The sequence below is a fragment of the Hemicordylus capensis genome, chromosome 10, assembly GCF_027244095.1.
Source record: "Hemicordylus capensis ecotype Gifberg chromosome 10, rHemCap1.1.pri, whole genome shotgun sequence".
Lineage (NCBI taxonomy): Eukaryota > Metazoa > Chordata > Lepidosauria > Squamata > Cordylidae > Hemicordylus > Hemicordylus capensis.
The window spans coordinates 19,992,511-20,012,861 of NC_069666.1; the positions used below are offsets into that span (position 1 = coordinate 19,992,511).

A 20,351-nucleotide genomic window follows, 5' to 3' on the forward strand; every position below is an offset into this window, starting at 1 on the left:
GGATGGGGCCGCTCTGGGAAAAGTACCTGCCTGTAACCATGGAGTAGCCGCTGCCAGTCTGGGTAAACAATACTGAGCTCGATGGCAGCTTCCTGTGTTCCCAAGCTCATGGCAGCTCAGCATAGGCCCTGTCCATATATTGCCCTCTCATACAACATCCCTGAGAGCACACTTGGAAGCACCACACCACCCTTGACTGCAGTCAAGGGCATATCACTGAAATCAAATTAATAATAATAATAATAATAATAAATGAAGATGTAAAAATATTATGGGACTTCTGACTACAAACAGACAAACATCTGCCACACAATATACCAGATAGAACTGTAGTCGAGAAGAAAGAAAAACAAGTCAAAATAATCGACATAGCAATACCAGGGGATAGCAGAATAGAAGAAAAAGAAATAGAAAAAACAACAAAATACAAAGATCTACAAATTGAAATTGAAAGGCTGTGGCAGAAAAAGACCCAAATAATCCCAGTGGTCATTGGCGCCCTGGGTGCAGTTCCAAAAGACCTTGAAGAGCACCTCAACACCATCGGGGCCACAGAAATCACCACCAGCCAATTACAAAAAGCAGCTTTACTGGGAACAGCCTATATTCTGCAACGATATCTATCACAACAGCAACAACACTGACAATAAAATTCTGGCATCCCAGGTCCTTGGGAAGGACTCGATGTCTGGATAAAACAAACCAGTCAATAACACCTGTGTGACTGTGTAAAATAATTATTAATTAATTAATTAATTAATTAATTAATTAATATCATGCCCGTGGTAGCCCATGCACTACCCTCCATCACCAGCCCCCACCGGGGGGGGGCACAAATATTACAAAGACCCCATCAGTCTGCAGTGACTCTTCTTCCAAGGGAAGCTAGAATCCAAGAGGTGTACTGTCAACCCCACCCTTCTTGGAAGTAGAGCAACTGATGTAAACTGCCCGGAGCCATTTTTGGAAGGGTGGTCTAGAAATCAAATAAATAAAAAATAAACATAAAGGCAGCACAACACTTTGTCCTTGTCTATGTGTCTGCTCTTGACCCTGTCTTTGCTTTTCTTGCAGCTGGCTGTACTGCTTGCTCTAGCCCTGCTGGTCAAACGGAAGAGCCTCTATCAAAGTTGCTGGGATGGTGCTCCTGGACTCTTGAGGTACCTTTTGGAATAGAGGCCTCAGATTCAGGCATAGAGACAGAAGACCTGCTGAGTCTTGTTTGGGGAATGTATTTGTTTAAGTTTCTACTACTAGAGGAGTAGTCTATTTCGTGAGGAGAGCTGGTCTGGTGGTAGCAAGCATGAATTGTCCTCTTAGCTAAGCAGGGTCCGCCCCGGTTGCATTTGAATGGGAGACTTGATGTGTGAGCACTGCAAGATATTCCCCTTAGGGGATGGAGCTGCTCTGGGAAAGAGCACCTAGGTCCCAAGTTCCCTCCCTGGCAGCATCTCCAAGATAGGTGTGAGAGAGATTCCTGCCTGCAACCTTGGAGAAGCCGCTGCCAGTCTGTGAAGACAATCCTGAGCTAGATAGGCCAAGGGTCTGACTCAGTATATGGCCGCTTCCTATGTTCCTATGTACTACTACTACGAGTATTTATATACTGCTCTTCATAGTTCCAAAGAAAAATAAATAATACATAAATAAGATAGTTCCCTGTCCCTAAAATGCTCACAGTCTAAAAAGAAACATAAAGCAGACACACCAGCAACAGCCACGGGAGGGATTTATTTATTTATTTATTTTTACATTTCTATACCGCCTTTCGTTAAAAGAAAACCCCAAGGCAGTTTACAAAAATTAAAACATACAATAAAAAGCAATAAAAACATCAAGCAAAAAACATCAAGCTAAAAACATATAAAACAGGGATAAAAACAATACAACAGATAAAAACACACAGAAGCAGCAGTAAAAACGATTATGTAAAAGCCTGGGTAAAAAGCCACGTCTTTAGAAGCTTTCTAATGCTGTGCTGGGGTTGCATAGGGCAAGTGGCTCCCCTCACCCACCCCTGGATAGAAGAGAATCGGCTCAGTTAGCAGATATAACTGAGTTCTTGGGGCTTGAAAGAATAAAGATTTTCCAAGTTAGAGGCTAGACCGAGGAGGACTTCCAGCAAGCAAAACAGGGGATGGCTTCGGTACCCTAGGGCAGGGGTTCTCTCAACCTTAGGAACAGAGGAAGCTGCCATATATTGAGTCCGACCATTGCTCCATCTAGCTCAGTATCGTCTGCACAGACTAGCAGCGGCTTCTCTAAGGCGACCGGCAGGATTTTCTCCCAGTGCTATCTGGAGATGCCAGGGAGGGAACTTGGAACCTTCTGCACGTAAGCATGCAGGTGCTCTTCCCAGAGTGGTCCCATCCTCTGAGGGGAATATCTTCCGGTGCTCACACATGGAGCCTCCTTGCAGACCCTGCTTAGCAAAGAGGACAATTCACGCTTACAACCACAAGGCTAGCTCTCCTCCAAGAGAACTTTGGGTTCTCCGATGTTGCTGGGCTACAACCCCCATCATTCCCAGCCACAGTGGCCTTTGCTGTGATGATGGGAGTTGTAGTCCAATGACGATGATCCCCTGCCCTACGATGTTGGAGAGATCAGTGACAAAGTAAACATGCTGTGTCAAAAATCTGAGTGGTTTGGAGACTAGGCTTTGCTCCTTTCCCTGACAACCTGAAGCATAAAAAAACTATGCACAACATAAAACAATATTGGCAAATTAAATGCATATGCAGGTTGCAGAGTCCTCCTTGGCACAGGATGCTCTTTTGTGGCACAGAGTAGATGTGGCCCGGCTTAAGAATGCCTATCCATGCTTTCACTTCGTCAGCAAGCTTGTTGCAATCAGTGGCTGGCCATAACCTGGTTCACAGCCATATATGTGTGAAACGGACAATTTTTTAAGCCTGTACCCGCTAACCTTTTACCTCTGGTAAATATACATGGTTAAATATAGCAAGCTGATGTGTAACGTGGTTGTCTTTCATGCTGATCAATACATCTTTAATCTTGATTTTATTTTCAATCAATGCAGATGAACTGGAATTGTGGGGGGCATACTGGGGGGGACCAGGTATGTTCTAATTTCAATCCTTCTGCATTTCTGAATGCTGTAGCCCTGTGAATTTCTTGGAAGAAGGAGGAAACAAGGGCCTGACTGTAGCCGTGTTTGGCATTCTCTTCTCTTCGTTGTGTGTGCTGATTCTGGACAACAATCCCCTTCCCTTTGTGCCTGCCTCCTCGGCACACAATAGAGGTAAGGCAGGGCTTTTCTGTGTCGCTTGAGGTCTTTGCACGTGTATTTCCACAGGAGTCGGCATGAAAGGAAAAACCAACTTCCAGAAGTTACGTTTCTTCCTCTTTAACAGGCTGTCCTGGACCACTTTCTGACCAAGTTCTGCAATCTTACTTAGTTCCATTTCCCACGATGTTATCATCTTTTCGATCAGTTGATTAAAAAAAAAAATCAACACTTTTCACCTTTAAATATCCAAATACCTGAAGGGCTGTCACATAAAAGAGGGGGCAGGCTTGTTACTTGTTGCTCCTGAGGACAAGGACTTGAACCCTTAGGCTGAAATTAGAAGGAAGCCACTTTAGTCTAGACAGTGTAGTATAGTGGTTAAAGTGCTGGACTAGGACCGGGGAGGCCCAAATTCAAATCTTCACTCAGCCATGAAGCTCATGGGGTAACTCTGGGCCACTCACCCATCTCTCAGCTTAACCTACCTCATAGGGTTGTTGTGAGGATAAACATATCCATGTACACCACTCTGGGCTCCTTGGAGGAAGAGTGGGATATAAATGTAAAATAAAAATTAGGAGGCATTTCTTAATGGGGAGAGCTGCTTGACAGTGGAACAGTCTGCCTCATGCTCTCTTTTGCTGGAGGCTTTCAGCAGCCATCTGTCAGTGATGCGGGTAGCAGTTTCCTGTACTGAGCAAGGGTTGGACTAGAACAGGGATTCTCAACGTTGGGTCCCCAGATGTGATTGGACTTCAGCTCCCATAATCCCCAGCCCCAGTGGCCTTTTGGGGGGGAATTATGGGAGTTGAAGTCCAATCACATTTCGGGACCCAGCGTTGAGAATCCCTGGACTAGAAGGCCTCCAAAGCTCTCTGACTCTAAAATTCAATGATTCGGGGAGCTGATAGAGCTCACAAGCTGGCCGTAGCACCTATCCTGTGATAAGTTCATTAGATAATTTTCAGACCAGACCCCCATCTTAACTATCCTGGCACTACCATGCCAGTATAATGAACATCAGTGCGCTCTCCTGCACAGAAGAGGCTGATGGTTGTGGAAGTCTCAGTACTGCCTGTGCCCTGCATGCTGTCAGCATGGCCTGGACTGCTGAGTTGTCTCTTTGGCAGGCCTACTTTGCCCGGACTGAGACCTGTTGCTTTTGTTTTGTTCTGTTTTTCTCCTCCTCCTTTGCCCTCCTCTTTCCCTTGATCTCCCACTTTCTCTCCAGAGTACTGGAAGATCATGGCTTTGCTCTATTACCCTGCCCTCTACTATCCTTTAATTGCATGTGCCACGGTCCGACATAGAGCTGGATACCTCTTTGGCTGCTTGCTGTCCTGGTGTCATTGCGTGGTCCATATCTGGCAGAAGGTGGAATGCCCTCAGTCGCCCAAGGTAAAGCCCAACGGTGATGCACAGGGGGAGGCTGTGGTGGCTTCTCCAGTTTGGTCTTGGCTGCTTCAAAATGGCTGCCGGGGAGCTTAGAACGTGTCGGGAGAGACTGACTGTTCTCTTTGGGTTGGGCTTAACGTGGAAGGCCTTCCGCCAATGTACTGCTATTGTAGCCAGTAGGCTTGACTTGAAATTGAGCCAGTTTGGTTCAAAAGCTCAAACCGAACCACCCATGTGTATGCAAGCTAAACCGCCCATTCGGTTGAGCTGAACTGCCCATACTCATGCGCAGCGGCAACAAAATGGCCGCCGTGCATGTGGAGCTGGCCAAAATGGGTCCGAAACAGGCCGAACTAGCCCCAGGAGACTCAGGAGGGAGGCTGTCGTTGGTAGGGTGAGCCGCCACAGCACCCCGTGAGGCCGCTGAGGCAGTAAGTACTTTGTTTTTCACGGGTATTTTTACTATTATGCCCCCGCCCCCCTTGAACCAGACCCTGACTGTCTCGAATTCAAGCTGAAGGGGACAAAAACAAACAAGTCCGGTTCGAATCCGGTTCAGATTTGAACTGAACCAGTAAAACTGGTTGTGTGCACATCCCTAGGCTTGACTACTGCAATGCACTCTATGTAGGGCTGCTTTTGTATGTAGTCTGGAAACTTCAGGTAGTTCAAAATGCAGCAGCTAAACTGGTCCCCAGGGTAACCTGGAGAGACCACATTATGCCAGTATGTTTCCAGACAAAATATAAAGTGCTAGTTGCTGCCTTTTTAAAGCCCTGGTTGGCTTAGGTCTGGGTTACCTTAGAAAACGCCACCTTCTGCATGTTCTCACCACATATTAAAGTCATCTGAAGAGGTTGATCTCCAGCATCCACAGATTCACCTGGTGGCAATTCAGGATTGGGCCTTCTCTGCAGCTGCTCCTAAGCTGTGGAATGTGCAGAAATCGAAGGCTTCACAACATTACTGGCCTTCAAGAGTGCTCTCAGGGCTGACTTTTTTTAAGCATGGCTTTGCAGAGTTCTGGAACAGTTCTGTCTCATTTATTGTAAACCACCCAGAGTTAACAGATGAGGTGGTATTAAAAATATAAATAATTATTATGGAGGGCCCCAGAACAACTGTGCCTGCACAATACTTGTATGTTCCTGGTGTATCCCTCTTGACTTCAACCCTCCTGCAGATGTTCGCCTATATCTCCCTGACTATTGGCCACTGTGGCTGGGGATTATGGGAGTTGTAGTTCAAAAACAGCTGAGGAGCCTAGGTTGGGCAGGCCTGCTTTAGATGTTGAGATCCAGCCACTGCAAACACCCCATGGGAGCAAGGAAGGGGTTAGGCAGAAATTGGGATCTCAGGCAGTGGCCGCTGAATTCAACCTCCCCTTGCTCAAACACTGCACCTACCCCACCCCCCGATTGTTTGAGGCAGTGGGGAGTGACAGGCACCTTGCCTTCCCATTGGTGCCCCGAATAATCTGCTGCCTGAGGAAGCCACCTCAGCTTGCCTCATGAAAGGACCGCCTGTAGACAAGGCAAGGAGCCCCACAGTGATTTCAGCTCAGGGTTGGTTTGTTATCTGCGCTCTGGACAAAACTGGCATTCTGGCCTTGGGAGTGGCAGAATGTTCACCCCTTTAAGGTATAGATTAGGGTTATTCAACATGTGCTCTCCTGCGGATGTTGGCCTACAACTCCCATCATTCTTGACGATTGGCCACTGCGGCTAGGAATGCTGGGAGCTGTAGTCCAAAAACCTCTGGAGGGCTGCAGTTGAGTACTCCTGGTATAGACAGAGGCACCAAATTACCAGGAGCTAAAGCAGAATCTAAATCCAGGTTTGGGCAAAGAGATTCCTGGTTGCTAATAGTGCTTGGGTCAGTGGAGCCCTGAGCTTCAGAACGAACTGAGACCCTGAGTTAGGCATCTCAACTTTGGGTCTCCAGATGGTTTTGGATTCCCATTGGCTACAAGAAGTCCCATGGTGGCTGGGAATGATGGGAGTTGTAGTCCAACATCCTCTGGGGTCACCCCAGTTGGAATCCCCTCTCCGCTACATTACAGGATTACTTTGGAGAGAGATTGTGAGTCCAATGTGCTGATCTTTAAAGAGCCGCAAGACTCTTTGAGGCTGTTCACACATGTGTGCAAAACCCGGTGGAGGGAGCCCCGCCTAGTTTTGCATAGGCGTGGGAACCACCGGGATCAGGGCCAATCCCAGCAGCATCACGGCAGCAAACCCACCTGTGTAGCCACCTTTGAAAACAAGGTTAAGGGAGCGAGCATTCCCTTAACCTTGGTTTCTTGATCGGCTGCCACATCACACGGAGCTTGAAGAGGGGAGAGGAGATCTCCATGATGGGATGCACTCGTGCAGTGCATCATTGTATTTCCAGGGGTCAGGATGACACATCCTGCCCCCCCCCAGCTGGCTCGGTCCGTGGGGAATTGTCTGGTCGCCTGGGGAGCGCACCCAGCAACGCCAGCTTGATCGTCTGTGGAGAAACTATGTTTAACCTGCCTTCCCCACAGACTGCCCTCTAGCCCTTCTCCATAATTCTGAAAAAGAGGCTCATTGTGAGCAAAACACAATAGGCTCATCCACACAAGGATTAACTGAGCAGGAGACCCACCCTACCCATTAGGGATCATCTGTGAGGGGGAAACGAGGTCAGAGGCGCTGGCAGTGATTGTCTGTGAAGCAGCAGGATAGGAGAATTTTCCCTCTGGGTAGGATGGAGCCTTGTGTTGGAGATGGAGTTCCAGTGCATCGACCTTTTGTACCGACTATCCTAATGACTACTAGGAGCATTGGGCGTAGAGGTAGTTAGTAAGGGTCTCCTTACCTGCCCCTGCTTTCCTCTGTTCTGTGACCCCTGCTTTGACTCCTCAGGTACTTCCTATAGTGAGCCAGTCCTCTTCTTTTCCTCCTAGAGAAAAGATGGAAAGAGGAGAGATGGTCTGGTGGTAGCAAGCATGACTTGTCCCCTTAGCTAAGCAGAGTCTGCCCTGGTTGCATATGAGTAGGGGACTAGATATGTGAGCACTGTAAGAGATTCCCCTCAGGGGATGGATCCGCTCTGGGAATAGCAGAAGGTCCCAAATTTCCTCCCTGGCAGCATCTCCAAGATAGGGCTGAGAGAGAAATTCCTGCCTGCAGCCTTGGAGAAGCCGCTACCAGTCTGTGTAGACAATACTGAGCTAGATGGACCAATGGTCTGATTCAGTATAAGGCAGCTTCCTATATTCCTATGTTTCTATCTCTCCCTCACTCCCTACCTACCTATTCATTATGTAGCTAATAGATAGGAGTAGGTCTTTCCTATCCTAATGTACTTCAGCAGTAAATCAAGTTGGTTTAGACTCTACAGGGATCTCCATGCATGTTCTTTGAACAGCTGCAACAAGTAACCTCCCCACTCTGTAACCAGAGTGGTAGCATCCTTGGCACTCTGCTAAATAATCACAAACCCCAACACCTCGTGCCCAGCAGCCATTTGACAGAAGATCACCGTCAGTACCTTGTGTTTTTCTTGTAGATGATTTTAAAAATCAGGAGCGTGTGCAGCTACTGAAACTGAGTTGAATGGGTCTCCTATTCTGAATGAGCCTCATTTATGGAAACATACTGTGTGTGTGTGTGTGTGTGTGTGTGTGTGTGTGTGTGTGTGTGTGTGATCTTATCAATTGTCTTCTCTTTCTCCTTTCAGATTTATAGGTACTATTCCCTACTCTCCTATCTCCCTATCATTTTGTGCCTCGTGGTTCTGAGTCTTTGGTATCCTGTGCAGCTTGTCAAAAGCTTCAGACAGAAGAAGATGGTTGCGGAGGAGGTAATGTGTGTTTCACCATAATGATGTCAAGAGAAGGGATGACGCATTGTCAGTCTCCACAGGAGAAGAGATGGAGAAATTAAATAGTCATCGCCTCTCCAGTTTACACAATAACATTGGCATGCTCAGACTATGGGGTAATGAGGCTGATCTGAACCAGGAATGCATGAAGTAAGGTGTTGTGTCTGCACTGATTGAGCCCTTAGATCAAGGGTTTTCATGGCCATTGTGGCTGGGGATGATGGGGGTTGTAGGGCAGCAACATCTGGGGAGCCCAAGTTGGAGAGGGGCTTAAACAAATTCATGGAAGACAAGTCTATCAGTGGCTACTAGTCCGGTTGCTATAGGCCACCTCCAGCCTCAGAGGCCTATGCCTCTCAATACCAGTTGCAGGGGAGTAACAGCAGGAGAGGGGGAATCCCTTCCTCTCCTGCTTGTGGGCTTCCCAAAGCATCTGGAGGAAACAAGGTGTTGGACTAAAAAGGCCTTGGGCCTGATCCAGCAGAACTGTTCTTATGAAAAGCCCTGCATTACAGAGTAGAGCGTGCTTTGTCACGAACCTCCTACAGGCCACGGTTAGCAGTGTTCCCTCTAAGTCTTTTCATCTATGTGCAGAATGAGTTTTGTTCTGGGCGGCAGTATCAAGGCAGTGTGTGCTAGGGATGTGCGAAACGTTTTGGATACAAAACATTTTGTACCCAAAACAGCCTGTTTCGGGTGTTTTGTAGACAAAACAAAACACCCATTCTCCAGATCCAAAAGTTTCGTATACAAAACAAAACGTCCCTGTTTCGGCTGCAAAACGTTTTGTTGTTTCGGACCTCCATTTTCTGGTGATCTCTGAGTCAGTCTCCATTTTGTGTTTGACATCTCTTTGAATTTCCCACCCTTCCAGCCTTCTGATTAGTGACCTAAATCATGGGCTGACCTGCTGACAATTCCCTCCTTGTTCCCCATTGCTTCTTCCCACTCTTTACTGACCCCACATTGGCCAGGGGAAGGGTTGCTAACCCATGGGGTGCTGGGTTCTGCTGTTTCTGTGGTGTGGTGGAGTGTAGATTCTCTGGTAGCATATGAGAGTGGATTCTTGTTTTTCACTGAAAATCTCATATGCTACCAGAGAATCTACAATGAACACCTCAGAAACAACAAAACCCAGTACCCCACAGGCTATGTGCACTACACAACCCCTCCCCCCCCAAGTGGAATTATGAGGCTGCTGAAACCTCCATTATTCCCTATGGGAGAAATCTTAAAGACACGTAAACTTCAACAAATCACAAAAGATCAGCCCTTTGCCCAATTCCTTTGAAATAATTCTGGAAGTTTCCTTGCCCCCATTGGGCACTACCACCCACCACACTCTGCTCTGGGTCATTCCTTTCCCCTTGATTTGAAGCGATACATTTGCTGGAATCCCCATTATTCCCTATGGGAAAATTCTAAAAGATGTGTAAACTTTTAAAAAAAATCACACACAAATAAATCAGCCCTTTGCCTAATTCCTTTGAAATTTGGGTGGTAGCTTCCACCCATTGGACACTACCACCACCACCCACTCTTTTTGCCCTGGGACCCTTTTTAAAAATCCAAATCGATCCGGATTTGGAAAATTTGGCTACAAAACAAAACAGGGCTGATTCGGATTCAGAAAATTTGGGTACAAATCAAAATGGGGATGTTTCGATTTGGATACAAATCAAAACAAGAAAATTCCAAAATGCATACCCCTAGTGTGTGCACACCTGCATTCAGAGTTGGGTCTTCCTGATTCAACCTGAGCGGGATCTAAAAAAAACTTGTGAGTGCACGTACATGCACACGCCTTAGAGGAAACACGGATGGGAAGATTGCTGATGTGCTGCTGCTTCTCCAGTGTGAGGATTGTCACAGGTTGCAGCACAAAGACCTCACAAGTCGGAGGAGTGCATCAAACACGGGTTTGAATGGACAGGTCCTGCATCCACATTTGTAAAAAGGGCTTTCAGATTTTGGACTTGAATTTGAAGCTACAAAACTACATGGTTTTGTGGCCATTTTCACGCTTTGGAGATTTGCACGGAGATCCCTTTACATTGCCGTCAGGTTTTAGAGAGGTGTGATGTGGCTGGCTGAGATCCTGTTTTAGCAACAAGACTCACTTTGCGGCTGTACTTATAGTTTAACAAAACATGTTTGCGTCTCAAAACAGAATGTTGGAAGTGGGACATTTCATCACTTCCATTATCTGTGTTAGTAATCCCACCCACCCACACCAACTCTATAGCCCAGCCACCTAATGGCACAGTGGGGAAACAACTTGCCTAGGGAGCAAGAGGTTGCCAGTTCGAATCCCTGCTGGTACCATATCAGGCAGCAGCAATATAGGGAGGTGCTGAAAGGCATCATCTCACACTGCGCGGGAGGAGGCAATGGTGAACCCCTGCTGTATTCTACCAAAGACAACCACAGGGCTCTGTGGTCACCAGGAGTCGACACCAACATGACTGCACAACTTTAACTTTACCAACTTTTTACCAGCTCTATAACACCTTTCACCACCTTACATAGGAACATAGGAATCTGCCATATAATGAGTCAGACCATTGGTCTATCTAGCTCAGTATTGTCTTCACAGACTGGCAGCAGCTTCTCCAAGGTTGCAGGCAGGAATCTCTCTCAGCCCTATCTTGGAGAAGGCAGGGAGGGAACTTGAAACCTTCTGCTCTTCCCAGAGCGGCTTCATCCCCTGAGGAGCGGCTTCATCCCCTATCTTGCAGTGCTCACACATCACGTCTCCCATTCATATGCAACCAGGGCAGACCCTGCTTAGCTAAGGGGACAAGTTGTGCTTGCTACCACAAGACCAGCTCTTCTTTCGAAGAGGACACCTTAAGTGGCGCAGCGGTGAAATGCTTGACTAACAAGCAGAAAGTTGCCATTTTGAAGCCCCGCTGGTAGTATATTGGGCAGCAGCGCTATAGGAAGATGCTGAAAGGCATCATCTCATACTGCGTGAGAGGAGGCAATGGGAAGCCCCTCCTGTATTCTACCAAAAGAAAACCACAGGGCTCTGTGAGTGCCAGGAGTCAAAACCGACTTGATGGCACACTTTACCTTATAATACCTTTCAGCTTGTGCGGGAAGAATGTAACAAGTTGATCCAACTATCCTACCTTTCTTCCAAGGAGTTCAAGGTGGCATACAATGCATTCCCCTCCCCTTTTGATCCTCACAACTTCCTTGTTAGGTAGGCTAGTCTGGGAGAATAATGACTGGCCCAAGGTGTCATGACTGAGATCTAAACTACATACAGTGTTATGTGAAATGCATCATTGGCCCTGTATGCAATTGTGTGTGTGTGTGGAAGATGAGTGCTGGTGAAATACCAGCTATGTAGGGGGGGATCAGGACCATGGCATACAGGAAGTGGCTATCTGAACCCTTGCCACCTAATGGTGCAGTGGGGAAATGACTTGATTAGCAAGCCAGAGGTTGCCAGTTCAATTCCCCACTGGTATGTTTACCAGACTATGGGAAACACTTACATTGGGCACCAGGGATATAGGGAGGTGCTGAAAGGCATCATCTCATACTGCGTGGGAGGAGGCAATGGTCAGCCCCTCCTGTATTCTGCCAAAGACAACCACAGGGCTCTGTGGTCTCCAGAAGTCGACACTGACTCGACAGCATACTCTACCTTTCCCTGACATGCAAAACGCTATACCACACTGCTCCTCCTCGATTAGTGAGAGACAGGCAGGGATCCTGGGATGATATCTCTAGTGCTGTGATGAGAGGCTGAAATTAGCAGCTGAGCATGTGTGACTCCCTAATGAGTGCCTGTTTATTCTGATCCTACTGTTACTGTTACTGTGACAAGGCTGGGCAGATGCAAATTATGCGAAGCATTGTAAATATCAGATGTCTTTTGGAGTGAGCACAAACGACAGCTACGGTAGAAATGGAGAAGGGAACCTGGCCAGTTTGGCAGTCTTTAAAATGCCAAGGTGACACGTAGGTGGGCGTGTGTTTAGAATGTCAGTCAAGCGCACTAGCTTTCTACAGCACCGTGGGATGCGGAGAGATCTTCTAATCCAGCCTTGGGCTGAGTGCAGGAAATTGCGACAGCATCTCGGTCCAGTGTCTTGTTTTGAAAACCTCCAGCGAATGAGAGCCCGCCGCTGCGTGAGGCAGGCTGTTCCGTTGTCTACAGTGAGGAATTTCTTCCCCAAGTCTAGCCTGAATCTGCATCCTTGAATTTCCACCCAGTGGTTCTAGACTTGCCCTCAGGAAGAACAGAGAACAAGCCCACTCCTCCCTCTGTGTGACAGCCAGGGGTGTAGCTATAATTGAGCAGATGGGTTCAAAGCACCCAGGGGGCCCAGCTCCTGAGGGCCCCCCAGCTCAACCCCTCCCTACTTTCTTATTATTTCCTCACACCAGGGAGAGTGGCGACCACAGGCCTCCTCTCCCCGAGCTACGTCTCTGGTGACAGCCCTTCAGATATCTGAAGACATCTCTCTTTCCCCTTGGTCTTCTCCAAGCTGAGTGTCTCCTGCTCCTTCTACCATTCCTCAAAGGACTCTGGATTCATTCCATGGTTTTTCCTGGGCATGGTTTTTCCTAAACTCAGGATTTCTATTAGCAGAGACTCAGAGCTCAAGCAGGTAAGGCCAAGAGGCATCTATAGAGTTGCAGAATTTAGAGCTGGAAGGGATTTTGAATGTCTTCTACTCCAACCCCCTGCTATTCCCAACAGAGAGCTGCCCAGGCTGTGCTTGAAACCCACAGTGAGGGAGAGCTCTGAGATAGGAACATAGGAAGCTGCTATATACTGAGTCAGACCATTGGTCTATCTAGCTCAGTATTGTCTTCACAGACTGGCAGCGGCTTCTCCAAGGTTGCAGGCAAGAGTCTCTCTCAGACCTATCTTGGAGATGCTGCCAGGGAGGGAACTTGGAACCTAGATGCTCTTCCCAGAGTGGCTCCATCCCCTGAGGGGAATATCTTCCAGTGCTCACACATCTAGTCTCCCATTCATATGCAACCAGTGTGGAGCCTGCTTAGCTAAGGGGAAAAGTCATGCTTGCTACCACAAGACCAGCTCTTCTCTCCTCCAGGTGCACCTGGGTAAATTGGAGCCTGGATCTAAAAGCCTTTGGAGCCCAATGCCCCTGCCACAAGAGAAGCATCATCCACCTACACACGCACACACACACACACACCCCATGACACATGCAGTATTTTTAACCCATGGGTTAAGAACCTAAGAACAGCCCTGCTGGATCAAGCCCAAGAATGCCCATCTAGTCCAGCATCCTGTTTGACACAGTGGCCCACCAGATGCCACTGGAAGCCTACGGCAGGAGTTGAGGGCATGCCCTCTCTCCTGCTGTTACTCCCCTGCAAGTGGTACCCAGAGGGCATAAACAGCAACTGAACTCACAAGAATGGAAGAATATAAAACAGGTTTATTTATGCACATATGCATTCTGAGAAACATTTCCACACGCACCTTCACATATTCCCATTCCACATATTTCTTTCCCCACTTCCCCCCACCCCCCATCTCTAAAGCAGAGGTCACAGGCAACCATATCACCCGGGACATACCAAAGAGGACTTGGGGTTCCCAGGGGATATGGAGGAGGCCCTGGACTTCGGTCAGGAGGTCCAAGGGTAAGATCACCTTTATGCTGAGAGAAAATGGCTTGCCTACATCCACTTGCTCAGATTCAGACAGGAACTTCTCAGTCCATAGCTCAATCCTTGAGGGACACAAAGGTAAAGTGTGCCGTCAAATCGGTGTCGAATCGTGGTGAACACCGAAACCTGTAGTTGTCTTTGGTAGAATACAGGAAGGGTTGACCATTGCTGCCTCCTGCACAGTATGAGTTGATGCCCTTCAGCATCTTCCTATATTGCTGCTGCCCGATATAGGTACCAGCGGGGATTTGAACCGGCAACCACTGGCTTGCTAATCAAGTCACGTTGGCCATATGTTATATTAAGCCCTTGGCCCTTGAAGCAGCTGTTGAGGAGTAAGTATATTCGGATCATAGTTACGACAAGGACAAAGGGTTAAATTCCCTCTCTTCTCAGAACTTGATCCTAATTTCCCTTTCTCTCACAGTTGCTCTTCAGGAAACAAAAACCAAGGCCCCCCCCCCCAAATCAAAGGGGCTGATTACATCCTAGGAACAGCAAATGCTGCCTTCTACTGAGTCAGACCATTGGTCCACCTAGCTCAGTATTGTCTACACTGACTGGCAGCATCTTTCCAAGGTTTCAGGTGGGAGTCTTTCCCTGCCTTACCTGGAGATACCACCAAGAATTGGTGGCCTTCTGCATGCAAAGAAGGTGCTCTAACACTGTGCTATTGGGCCATCCTTAGCACAACATATTAACTGATCCATAGGGAAGCTCTTGCTGTTGAAAGACAAAAGAATCTTTCCATAACCAGACACAGTTTGTGACTTTCGAGTAGCTAGTGTCAGACAAGGGTGGCTTGAGATTTTGAGGCCTGAGGCAAGGTCCCAAATGCTGCCTTGCCCCATGTTCCCGGCGAGGGCCAGCCCCCATCCAAAACTACATAGCTTGGAGCCGGAGTATCTGTCGCAGGAACATAGGAATCTGTCAGACCACTGGTCCATCTAGCTCAATATTGTCTATACCAGGGATTCTCAGTGTTGGGTCCCCAGATAGACTTCAGCTCCCATAATCCCCAGCCCCAGTGGTCTTTGGTTGGGGATTATGGGAGCTGAAGTCCAATAACATCTGGAGACCCAACGTTGAGAATCCCTGGTCTACACAGACTGGCAGCGGCTTCTCCAAGGTTGCAGGCAGGAATCTCAATCAGCCCTATCTTGGAGGTGCTGCCAGGGAAGGAACTTGGAACCTTCTGCATGCAAGTAAGCAGACGCTCTTCCCAGAGGGGAAAATGTTACTGTGCTCACACATGTCTCCCATTCAAATGCAAACCAGGGTGGACCCTGCCTAGCAAAGGGGACAATTCATGCTTCATACCAAAAGACCAGCTCTCCACCCTTTAATGTCGGACCACATTCATCCATACGAATCTGCCAGGGCCCTTTGCTCATCATCTCAAGCCCTGCTTGTGGCCCTGCCATTGACCGAGATTTGGTTGGAGGGCCTTCTTAACTGCCCTCCCAGAAGGATTCCGCCATGCTCCCTCTCTCAGGGTTTTAAAGAAAGATCTCAAAACCCAGGTGTCTAGAGGGGCTTTTAAAATCTTTTAATTATGGATTGATGGACTTCATAGGCTTTTTCTTTCTTTATTGGGTTTGTTTTAACTGATTATATTCTAGGCTGTGTTCTTATACAGGAGAACCTTGTTATTTACGGTTCCAGCAGTTCCTAGAGGGCCAGAAGTGACCCCAGAGGTCACTTCTGCCCGCCATTTTGTTTAAAGGAGCCATTTCTGGGGAAAATGGGACTTTTTCCATGGCTATGGGGGGCGTTTTGTCCTTTGGGGGGGCATTCCTGTGCACATGGGGGGGGATTCCCGGACATATGCAGACTCGTGGAGCATACCACAGTAAGGTGTTTTTGGCTGGGGGTGGTGTTGTTTGTTTTTGTTTTTGCTGTTTCTCTCCACCCCGGAACCTAACCCCTCTTTTCGCATAGCTGTAATGCCTCATTACTTGCAGTAATAGGTGAGGGACAGAACCCATGACCGTAACAAGGTTCTCCTGTATTACTTTTGCTGTCGTGAGCCACCCCGAGCAGTATTGTACTGAAAGGGCAGGATCTATAAGGCATACCGGTCACGAATCCAATGCGTGGCAGGTCTAATGAAAGTTCGTGAGCAGCTGCTGACAGGGGGAGAAGAAAGCGGCGGGCGAGGTGGAAAACAAAATGCCGGCAGGCGGGTGAAAAAGGCAGTGGCTGGTCGGCAGATGGGTGGGGAAAACAGAGGCGAGTGGGAGAAGAAAATGATGGCGGCGGCAGGCAGGTGGGGGGGGAGGAAACTACAACGGGTGGGCGGGGATGAAAACGGCAACATGAGGGCAGGTGGGGGGAAGAAAATGTAGGGGGCAGGTGGGTGAAACTAGAGGCACAGATGCTCTGCGCCCTGCCCAGCTAGCTTTATATAAATACATAAATAAAACTGACCCTGCCAAGCTTTGAAAGTTACCCAGGGGCAGGGAGAGGGATGGCTGACAGCAGCCTCCTCTTTTCCCCTCTTGCACCTGCTCTGATGGCAATGGCAGGCATTTTGCCACCCTGCTGGCACTCCAGTAATCTGCCACCTGATGCAACCACCTCGTGCAAGGGCCGCCCTTAACATAACTGTCCAACTTAAACTGAGGAGAACTGGAATCCAATTCCTGCTTAGCTATAAAACTTGCTGGGTGTCCTTTGGCCAGGCACTAGTATCGGTTTAACCTACTCGCAGGGCTTCGGTTGTCTTGTTTTGATTTGATTGATTTATATTTATACACCGCCCTTCATCCTAAGCCCCCAGGGAGGCTGCTAACAAGATGAAACGCACAAAAAGCTCAATAAAAACGGCATCGAAAATGCACAGCTAAAAATTTAAAGAGGAAAGAGGGTAACTCATTGGCCAAAAGCCTGGATAAAAGGGGCAGCCTTCACTTTCTTCCTAAAGGCTGGGAGAGAGGGAGCCATGCAGATCTTAGCTGTGAGTGAGTAGGGATGTGCCCGAACCGTGCACACACGGATGCCGTGTGTGCTTCCGCTGTATGGAGCTACTTTGGGCAAGCGCTGTCCCAGCAGGAAGCTTCATGGGACGGTGGAGAGCAGGTAAGGGTCTGTTCTCCTCTTTCTTAAAGCTCCCCTGCACTGCTTCAAAAGGTGCTTGAACTATGCTTTGAACCGTGGATTGGGCACATCCCTATGAGTGAGTTCCACAACCTGGGGGCAATCACCAAGAAGGCCCTGTCCCACATGCCCGGTAAACAAGCCTCAGCAGGTGCCAGCATGCCAAGTAGAGCCCTTCCAGCTCATCTAGTCAGGTGGGTAGATCCAGCTGGGAGCAGGTACCCAGGGCCTATTAGGATAGAGGGAAGAGCCACATACACCATCCTTCAGAGGAAGAGCAGGATACAAGTCTGACTGGTAGCGTTCTCCTCAGAACCCCTGCTAACTTGGCAAAGCGGCACCTTTTAACATGGTGATTCTCTTTTATTTAGCAGGGGGAGAGTAACTGGCCCTGTCCACCCCCAGCACAGGACCTCCAGTGACTGTTGATGGCGTCTGTCTTATGTTTCTTTTTAGATTGTGAGCCCTTTGGGGACAGGGAGCCATCTTATTTATTTATTTATTTATTCTCTGTGTGAAACGCCCTGAGCCATTTTGGGAAGGGCGGTGTAGAAATCAAATAAATAATAATAATAATATTGTGGGGGTCAGGGAAAGGCTGGGCTGTGCCAGAGTGGCTTAAAGATATGCTTCGTCTCTGCTGAATTCAACCCGTGTTGAATTCAATCATGTGCAGTGCACAGCAGCGTGTGCACCTTGGCATGGATTTGACTAGCTGGCCTCCTCAGCTAGGCTCTCCTTTGGCTGCCTTGTGCCGAAGCAATCCCCTGAGCTGATGTGTGCCTTTTGCCCATATCTGCTCTGATCTTCTCTACCCCCAAGCAACCTGACTGTGGTCACGTATAAGCAAGATGCCCTCAATTTGGAGGGCTATGGGAAAGGTGGTTTGATGCTCTTAAAACTCCTTAATCTGCTTTTTTGGAGGCAAAACAGACTCCCTCTCCTGTATCCCTAAACTCCTTAGCACAAGAAGATTTGGGCATCAATGTTCCCCATTCAGAGCCGAACTGACGTTTCACTGTGCCGCATTATAGAGGGTTTTGTTGCTTTCTTTTTTTGGCAAAACAACCCCGCACCATAATCTCCGTGGCTGGCACTGTGATCTTCCTTTTCCGAAAGCAACCTCTCTTAACAAACAATAGCAGCACGGCCGCCTGGTCCTTGGACACAGAAATCTGCAGGCAGCATCTTAAGATTTAGCCAAATCCTCCTGTTTACACAACTCTGGGATAAGGAGTGAGTTTAACTTTGCTCTCAGTTGTGAACAGAATGTTCTTTCTACTCCACACTTCAGATGTTCACCCAGATCTCCTGGCTGGATCCTGCAACCCTCATAATGACAAGCCCAGCAACAGAGCTCCCTCTCACACCAGATGCAGCTAGGCGTGTATAGCCATGTAATTAGCACCTATACAACTGTTATCACGACTGGCAGGGCAGATGGGAATTATACCCGGCGTTTTAGATATGCAGCATGAATCAGACACTTAAAAGCACATGGAGGATGCAAGTGAAATGGTTGGAAGGTGCGGTATTGCTTAATTGGCTGGGGTTTTTGCCTGGTTTCAGCCACCATTTATTGGCATTTAGTTTGGGGGAGTGAAGGAGTAGCAAAGAACATTATTAGGGGAGCGAGGATTTTGCTAGACATTAAATACTTACAGTGGTATGGTAATTAATGTTGTCATAATTACCTCCTTAATGAAGCTTGCTTGACATTTCCAAACTTATTCAGAAAATGGGCCAGATTCCTTTTAGAAAATTTGGATTTTTTTTTTTTAATTAGACCACACCTCCCAGTCTATTTCCAGGATACTGTAGATTCCTTTTCCTGCCTAAGACCATAGCATGATTTAGACATTAAGCTGATCAAATGTACAGATGTCACTACCGAGTGTGAATGACTATATTTGTGTTCATGTTAAAAGTGAACCTGGGTACAGGCCCTTCAAATGCATGGTACATATAGGAACATGCAACATGTAAATGACTGTGCCTGTATACAGATCTGTACCCATGTACACTGTACACTTGTGCCAGTGTTGAACATAACACTGTGAATGGGCCTCATGTAGCAGGAAAGACTGGGATGAGGAGGAGGGCTCAGTACCCGGCCAGCTGAAATCTGCAGGGGAGGTGACCCTACAGAATCGGTGCACCGAATCGGACCGAATCGCACTGAATCGGTGACCCTACAGAATGGGTGTGCAGAATTGGACCACCACGAACCAGGCTGGTTTGATCACTAATTGTTTCAAATGTGTTCATCAAACTGACCGGCCCAGCCATTCGGTTTGACTGAACCATTTTGCATACCCATGTTTTGGTCCAAATCCAGTTCGAATTAAGACTGAACCCCCCCCCCAAATGGTCCGTGCACACCCCTACCCTATACTCCCTTGCACACATGGTCTCTCCCAGCCCATTTCCTGGCCAGGCAGGAAGCTAAGTTTGGCCTGACTCCTGTGATGCTGGAGAAGTCTCCTCCCTACCTGGCTGCACTGGCTTCTCTTGCCGGTTTTGGGGTAGAGGCAGCCGCGGAGCAAGGCTGGCAGCGGCCTATGTTCGGCCACCATGGCCCTGCCCCTGTGTCTGATGACAGATGCAGGGGGGCAGCTAGCCACGCCCCCACGTTAGATGTGGGGGCATGGTCTCCCTCCCAAACTGGGCCGTGTGGCCCCATTTGAAAGGCAGAAGGTGCGGCCCCTGATTAGCGGCGGCCTGGGTTCTTTGAACCCGTTTGCCCAATGGTGGCTCCGCCCCTGAGTAGAGGAGGTTTCTTTAAACAACGGAGGACTTTTAAAAATGTTGATTCAAGCTGTAGGACCATGATATACTATGACTGTATTGTCTGTCTACTCTAAACCCAGTCTGGTGGATGGGGGAGTGAAAACGGGGTGGGCACTATTTTGAGGGCAGCTCAAAAGCCAGCGTTTGCTGGCCAGGTGCATTTATTTCCCTTTCTCTCACTGGAGGGAGAGGAAGAGAAATAAATGCACGCAGCCAGCTAACACTGGCTGGGAATGAGCTCTGGAGGGCTTGTGCGGGTCCCTTGGCAATCAGGCCATGCCCATTTTGCACGTGA

General features: G+C 48.2%; 1 protein-coding gene across 2 annotated transcripts in view; it reads left to right on the plus strand.

Annotated features, from left to right (window-relative positions):
• STRA6 (signaling receptor and transporter of retinol STRA6) overlaps window positions 1-20,351 on the plus strand; it is a 67,766-nt gene that overhangs the window by 20,987 nt on the left and 26,428 nt on the right. For both annotated transcript variants that reach the window (XM_053271715.1, XM_053271714.1), the window contains exons 4-7: window positions 1,075-1,160; window positions 3,126-3,265; window positions 4,485-4,651; window positions 8,357-8,479. In XM_053271715.1, coding sequence (XP_053127690.1) covers window positions 1,075-1,160; window positions 3,126-3,265; window positions 4,485-4,651; window positions 8,357-8,479 — 516 coding nt within the window. The remainder of the gene's footprint in view (window positions 1-1,074; window positions 1,161-3,125; window positions 3,266-4,484; window positions 4,652-8,356; window positions 8,480-20,351) is intronic.